Consider the following 8,027-nt stretch of genomic DNA (forward strand, 5'->3'; position numbering starts at 1 on the left):
AGCACTCATGTGGTTCTGCAAAGTCCCACCAGGAGAGCAGAGCCTTGAGCACTCCTGGGTGTGATCCCTCCTGGGTGTGATCCAAAACAAAAACAAAAAAAGAGATGTGAGGCTTCATAAATAATTGGCTACATAAGCCCCAGGCCTTTCTTTAGTCATAAAATGGGTCCCAGCACCACCACAACCCTGCTAATGCTGTGTCTTCAACGTGAGGCAAAGACAGTGGTTAACAGCCCTGATGTCAATTATTTGGTGATGGATCCTAGGGCTTTCCTAGTCAGTAAGAGGGAATCAGTCTAATTATCACCAGAAAATTTGATGGTGTAACTAAGAGATACTGTTTATTTTATCTTTAAAAACAGCAGCACGACATTGCTTGGAAGATGGTTATTAACCAAATCAATTATGAAAGCAAGAACCATTACAAGAGCTTTGAGAAGATGCAGAGAAATTCCCCTTTACTGCAAAGTGCCAAATACCAGTACCTGGCTGGAATGCCTCCCCAAGAGAAGAGTGAGTGCAGGTGGGGAATGCTCTCACCAGAAGGAGAAAGTGAATAAAAAGGAAAAGCAAGTCACACCTAGACATGAAAGGGCTGTGACTATGGGACATGCTATAGAGCAGGGGTCTCAAACTCAATTTACCTGGGGGCCACAGGAGGCAAAGTTGGGGTGAGGCAGGGCCGCATAAGGGATTTCACTTACCAAATATTCACAATAAAATATTGCATTAGTAAGAAAAAAATCGCATTAAACATTTGCATACCCCGAACAGAACTGCTCGGGGTATGCAAATGTTTAATGTGATTTTTTTCTTACTAATGCGATTTTTATTGCGATTATTCAGTAAGTGAATAATTGTGAATACTGCAATATTTGAAGGCCAGCCGCGGGCCACAAAATGTTGTAGGAGGGCAGCAAACGGCCCTCGGGCCTCGAGTTTGAGACCTCTGCTATAGAGTCTTGAGTGCTCCACAGGAGGAAGAGGCTGCAGGGTTACATGAGGGAGTACTCTGAAGAGTAGTAGGCTTCCAGAGAGGGAAGACATGCAGGGAAGGGACCAAGGGGGCTGTAGGGACAGCACTGGGGAGATGGAGAAGATAAACCCAGCTTGGGTTTACTAAGGTCCCTGGGTGATCCTGGATCAAGGCCATGCTAAGGCAAACTGTCAAGCCAACAAATTGACTGTAAACACCCCCAAAGGCAGCCTTCCCCATCTGAGGGAGCCTGGTTCTTCATGGAGAGCTCCCTAAGGGCTGGCAGAACAAGCAGGGCTTTTGTCTTGGATATAGACAACCCAGTTCACTTCCTCATACCCCGTATGGTCTCCTGAGCCCACCATGAGTTATCCCTGACAGCAGATGTAACCCCTGAGTGCCACCAAGTATGGTTCCCAAAATATAATTTTGGTTTTTGGGCCACACGGGGTGGAACTCAGGGGTTACTCCTGGCTCTGCACTCAGAAATTACTCCTGGCAGGCTCAGGAGACCATATGGGATGCCAGGGATCGAATCCAAGTCGGCTATGTGCAAGGCAAATGCCCTACGTACTCAGTATGCTATTGCTCTGTCCGTGATCCCAATTTTTTTTTAATTCCACCCAAGTGTTGATCAAGTGAAACCCCTTCACATCTTGTAAGCAGGCTGAGCCTATGACCCCGACCATAGTTACTTGGGAACAGCCCTGAGAACTGTCACAAGTATTGACATGAAGGAGACGACTTGGGAGTGGGGAGGAAGAGACCCAGGAACCCCTCATCATCTGCCAATGCTAACTAACATCTGTCTGATCTCCCTCCCCCCAGAACTGTTGACAGTGGGGATCTTGTCAATGCAGCGTCCTAAACCTTTGAAGAACTACCTCCCGAGCACCCTGGAATCCCTGTTCCAATCTCCCTCAGAGCCACAGATGGAGCAGGTTGTGGTACTGGTCCATCTGGTCCCACTTGACCCTCAATGGCTCAGGAAAATGGTCATTGATGTTAAAGGCCTCTTCAGAAAACAGATTGATGCCCACAAGTTGCTCCTCATCCAGGGTCAGCTCAAAGGCCCTCATCTCCTAACAGACCTGACTAACACATCCTGTGAAGCAATTTACTCCAGGCAGAACAGCGCGTATGCTTTACTCATGAACTTTGCTGCCAACCTCTCTGACCATTTTCTGATACTAGAAGATAACGTTCACTGTGACTCCAAATTTGTTCCTAGTGTCATCTGGACACTAGCAGCCTGGAGAGAACTGCCCTGGGTGATGCTGGAGTTCTCCAGTTTTTATATATCAGGCAAAGTCTTTCACACAAGTGACCTCCAGGACCTGTCATCCTTCTTCCTCCTGTTTCATACGGACACACCCATTTATTTGCTTCTCTCAAGCTTTCTGCTTCTGGTGGGTCAGACAGCTCCAATAAGCATCAGTTCCAGTCTTATCTTATCTTTTCAGAGTTATTATTTGCCTCAGGACGAGTGTTACCAAAAGGATGAAAGCTATGAAGGTTATTTTAGAAAACCCAATAATCCTCCTGCAAAGATTTACACTAACATGCAGAGGAAACACTCCCACGTTGCCCAGAATGCCTATTTTCTGAACGAAAGTTACTTTGAGACCCATTTCCCCCAGCCAGGAAGCACGTACACTTTGGTTTTTGATCAGCCGCACAAGGTGATCCGGATACAGATCCTGACAGGGCTTGGTACTATATCACTGTATCAGCTTCAAAGCGGACAGGTGCTACTGGGCTATGATCCTATGGAGGAAAAAGGCTGTTCCCGATACAGCCTGCTGGGGCCGCTCGTGAGGGGGGAGTTCGATCAGTTGATCCTTCCGGGAGGAGATTCAGAGGAGGATGTGAGATGCGTACAGCTGCTGGTAATCGCCTCTGGGGACCATAAACTGGTAATCAGACAGCTCAACATCTGGACCTCAGAGGAATACCAATAAAACCGACGGTGTGGTGTGTCTTCTGAAAGGATGGGACCTGGGAATGGTCTCACTGGACAAAAGGAATTAAAGTTTTGAAATCGGTCAGGAGCACCACATTCATTCTACACATTCATGCAGGTTACCGAATGTAGATCCATGAGTCCAGGAGAATGGAGTCCTTCTGACTAAAAATCGCCAGAGGAAGTATTCACCAAGAGCTTCCCCACCTTTTGTCTACCATCCTCAACACCTCCTAAGTGGTGCTGCTTCTCACAGTATGGGAATAACTGGCAGTGAACACAGATGTCCAATGGTTTTTCATTTCACACAAGACGCAGTTCTCCAAAACACCCAACTCTGGAATTCACTGAGTCCAAACATATCCTTGTAATTCTGTGAATTTTTCAGAAGCTGATGTAAATTGCTATATACTTCCATATCTATATTTTTCAAGGCCAAAAAATACCCTGTAATTTTTGTCAGCTTTGTATATTCCCCAAACATAAACATTACTAAGCTGTCAGATGGATTTCTTAATGATAGTAGACAATTTCATGACTAAGGGCACAAATATTTCAATACAGCATTTTCAGTTTAGGGTTGAGAGTATATTCTATTTCTTCCATCATGCTTTCATTCAGAGATATTAATTTTGTGTGTCTTTTCTTTTGGGGTCTATGCAAGGTAGTAAAGATTCTAAAAATGCATGAAACACAAAGTGCTAACAAGAAGTTTCTTTTTTTCTTTTTTTTTTTTTTGTGTGGTTTTTGGGTCGCACCCGGCAGTGCTCAGGGGTTTTTCCTGGCTCTGTGCTCAGAAATTGCTCCTGGCAGGCACGGGGGACCATATGGGACGCCGGGATTCGAACCGATGACCTTCTGCATGAAGGGTAAACGCCTTACCTCCATGCTATCTCTCCGGCCCCAAGAAGTTTCTTTTTGGGGCAGAGAGATAGCATAAAGATAGGGCATTTGCCTTGCATGCAGAAGGATGGTGATTCGAATCCCGGCATCCCATAGTCCCCCTGAGCCTGCCAGGAGTGATTTCTGAGAGTAGAGATAGGAGTAACCCCTAAAAGAGGTTTCTTTCAACCATAAATAAATGATTTGTGTACAGGGCCGGGCGGTGGCGCTAAAGGTAAGGTGCCTGCCTTGCCTGCGCTAACCTTGGACGGACCGCGGTTCGATCCCCCGGTGTCCCATATGGTCCCCCAAGCCAGGAGCAACTTCTGAGCACATAGCCAGGAGTAACCCCTGAGCGTTACCGGGTGTGGCCCAAAAACCAAAAAAAAAAAAAAATGATTAGTGTACAGCATAATAATTTGTTATAGATTCCTTTCAATTTTCCTTGTATTTTCCATTGGTATTTAATAAATGTATAAAATGTCATCAAAATATTTACAAAATTTATGTTTGTTATAGATTCTTCTATATTTGAAGTTTTTATTTTTTATATATTTCTTGACCTAAACCTAGACATTCTATATTTGACATGTAAAAATGAACATATGAGCGTTTCCATTAATTTTTTTTTTTTTGGTGTTTGGGTCAAACCCGGCAGCACTCAGGGGTTACTCTTGGCTCTATGCTCAGAAATCGCTCCTGACTGACTCACAGGACCATATGGGATGCCGGGATTCGAACCACCTTCCTTATGCATACAAGGCAAACGCTTTACCTCCATGCTATCTCTCCGGCCCATTTCCATTAATTTTTTTCCTTGGTTTTTGGGCCACACCTGGCAGTGCTCAGCGGTTACTCCTGGCTTATCTGCTCAGAAATAATTCCTGGCAGACACAGGGGGACTATATGGGACACCGGGATTCGAACCAACCACCTTAGGTCCTGAATTGGCTGCTTGCAAGGCAAATGCTGCTGTGCTATTTCTCTGGCCCCATTTTTTGTTGCTGTTGTTTTTTGTTTTTTGGGTCACACCAGCAGCACTCAGGGGTTACTCCTGGCTCTATGCTCAGAAATTGCTCCTGGCAGGCTCGGGGAGCCATATGGGATGCCGGATTCCACCACCGTCCTTCTGCAAACGCCTTACCTCCATGCTATCTCTCCGGTCCCCTCTATTAATTTTCTAAAATTTAGAGTCATATAAGTAATCCCCATGTGTATCAGATACCTGATTACTAGCCATTTTCCTATTCTTAAGCAACAAAACTCTTGCCATAGGACAGTGACACTTTGTAGTATTACTAGGCATCATGAATATTTTTCCATTGAAGATCCAGTTGACACAGCCATATTTGATTGAATTATCATTATTGGGACCAGACGAATATTATGGGAGATAAGAAACTTACCTGGCATGTGGCTGGCCCAGGTTTCATCCTCTATGCACTGCCAGATGTGAATCCTGAGTACAGAGCCAGGAATGAGCCCTGAACTATGGCCCAAAATCAAAAACAAAAGAATAAAGAAAAGTGTTGGGCCGGAGAGATAGCATGGAGGTAAGGCATTTGCCTTTCATGCCGGAGATCATCGGTTCAAATCCCGGTGCCCCATAAGGTCCCCCGTGCCTGTCAGGAGCAATTTCTGAGCCTGGAGCCAGGAATAACCCCTGAGCACTGCCCGGTGTGACCCAAAAACCACACACACAAAAAAAAAGTGTTATCCTTTATCCAGAACATTATAATATTGTCTTTGTCAAAAATTAAGTGGTTGGGCCCGGAGAGATAGCACAGCAGCGTTTGCCTTGCAAGCAGCCGATCCAGGACCAAAGGTGGTTGGTTCGAATCCAGGTGTCCCATATGGTCTCCCGTGCCTACCAGGAGCTATTTCTGAGCAGACAGCCAGGAGTGACCCCTGAGCACTGCCGGGTGTGGCCCCCCAAAAACAAACAAACAAAACAAAACAAAACAAAAACAAACAAACAAAAATTAAGTGGTTGGGACTGAAGCAATAGCACAGCAAGTAGGGTGTTTGCCTTGCACATGGCTGACCTGGATTCAATCCCCAGCATCTTATATGGTTCCCTGAGCCTGCCAGGAGTGATTTCTGAGTTCACAAATTTTTCAATACAGCATTTTCAGTTTATAGTTGAGAGTATATTCTATTTCTTCCATCATGCTTTCATTCAGAGATATTAATTTTGTGTGTTATTTCTTTTGGGGTCTATGCAAGGTAGTAAAGATTCTAAAATGCATGAAACACAAAGTGCTAACAACACCCCTAAGCGCTGCTGGGTGTGGCCCCAAAACAGAAAACAAAAATAAATAAAAATAAAGTGACTATATACATGAATACTGAGTTCTAAGCACATTCATGGCAGAGATTATGGGGATAGAATACCCATGAGTTTAATCTAAGTAAAAATGGAGAAAATGACATAAAGGGAGTAAGATAGGGCCGGAGAAATAGCACAGACGTAAGGTGTTTGGCTTAGACGCAGAAAGATGGTGGTTTGAATCTCAGCATTCCATATCGTCCCCTGAGCCTGCCAGGAGCGATTTCTGAGCATAGAGTTTAGGAGTAATCCCTGAGCACTGCCGGGTGTGACACACCCCCCCCCCCAAAAAAAGGAAGTAAGATAAAGTCCAAATGGTCCACTCTGTGGGACAAACCTTGGTGTCATGACAGGTGACTGATCAACAATACATGGCTTTTCTGAGTATCTTTCTTTTTTTGTTTTTGTTTTGGGGCCACACCCAGCTGTGCTCAGGAGTTTCACCTGGCTATCTGCTCAGAAATCGCTCCTGGCAGGCACGGGGGACCATATGGGATGCCGGGATTCGAACCACTGTTGGCCCTGAGTTGGCCGATTTCTTTTTTTGTTTGTTTGTTTGGGGGGGCCACACCTGTTTGATGCTCAGGGGTTACTCCTGGCTAAGCGCTCAGAAATCGCCCCTGGTTTGGGGGGACCATATGGGAGGCTGGGGGATGGAACCTCGGTCCTTCCTTGGCTAGCGCTTGCAAAGCTGTCACCTTACCTCTAGCCTCACCCGCCCCCTAGTTGGCCGCTTTCAAGGCAAACCCCCTACTGCTTTGCTATCTCACAGGCTCCCTGAGTATCTTTCATGGAGTGTTAACAACAGCCATACCTTGTCCCCGGGGGAAATTGGCCCCAACACAGTCCAGCAGACTCAATGTCTACACAATCAAAGAAAGGGGGCCAGAGAGATACCACAGAGGTGGGGCATTTGCCTTGCTTGCGGCTGACCTGGGAGCAACCCAGTTTGATTCTTGGCATCTCATGTGGGCCCCTCCGGCTGGCCATGGGGAAATTTCTTAGTGTAGAGCCAAAACTAATCCCTGAGCGCTGCCAGGTGTGGCTCAGAAACCAATCAATCAATCAATTAAAAATTGTTTTTAAATACTAAAAAAAGAAACAAAACAAAACCAGACAAAACATTCCGTAATTTCAGTAAGGATCCTTTCTTAATTCACTTGCCTTCTAGAGCATGTGACCATGTCATTGGTAACTAACACTTCGAGGTCTTGAAATCAGAGGGCATGAATTCAATACAAGCCTGCCTCTTGGGCACATTATTTTTGACTCCCTTAATTTCTCATTTTCTGTGTGGTAACAAAAAGTAACTTGCATTCCTGGAGTTTTGAGGATTTAATGAGTCTGTCTTCATGGAAGGCACTTAAGCAATAATAGGCATGTAAAGACTCTTGTCTTTTTTTTTTTTAACTACAATCATTATCTTCTTGCTTTAATGACTTTAATAGTGCTATATAAAGAAAACTAATTACCTGCCAATAATTTGGTCTAACCACCACCTCCATGTGCCAACTCACTTGCTAGTTCACCATCCTCCACTATGCCCTCTGGACTACCACTTCCTCCTTTATTCTTTTTATGTTTGTTTGTTTTTGTTTTTGGGCCACACCTGGTAACCCTCAGGGGTTACTCCTGGCTATGCGCTCAGAAGTCGCTCCTAGCTTGGGGGGCCATATGGGACACTGGGGGATCAAACTGCGGTCTGGTCCGTCCTAGGCTAGCGCTGGCAAGGCAGACACCTTACCTCTATCGCCACCTTACCTCTAGCGCCATCGTGCTGGCTCCACCCTTTATTCTTAACAAATTACAAGATAATGGCCCAAAGTGATAGAACAGTAGGTAAGGCACTTGCCTTGCATGTGGCTGACTCAGGTTTA

The 8,027-nt window shown here is 45.3% G+C and overlaps 1 protein-coding gene across 1 annotated transcript; it reads left to right on the plus strand.

Moving 5' to 3' along the window:
• Positions 1-383: 383 nt before the first annotated feature.
• Positions 384-3,015, plus strand: LOC126004352 (alpha-1,3-mannosyl-glycoprotein 4-beta-N-acetylglucosaminyltransferase-like protein MGAT4E). The gene is given in 2 exon segments (XM_049770795.1): positions 384-513; positions 1,805-3,015. Coding segments are annotated over 2 exon segments (1,341 nt in total).
• The last annotated feature ends 5,012 nt before the right edge of the window (positions 3,016-8,027 follow it).

This window comes from Suncus etruscus, chromosome 3, assembly GCF_024139225.1.
Source record: "Suncus etruscus isolate mSunEtr1 chromosome 3, mSunEtr1.pri.cur, whole genome shotgun sequence".
Lineage (NCBI taxonomy): Eukaryota > Metazoa > Chordata > Mammalia > Eulipotyphla > Soricidae > Suncus > Suncus etruscus.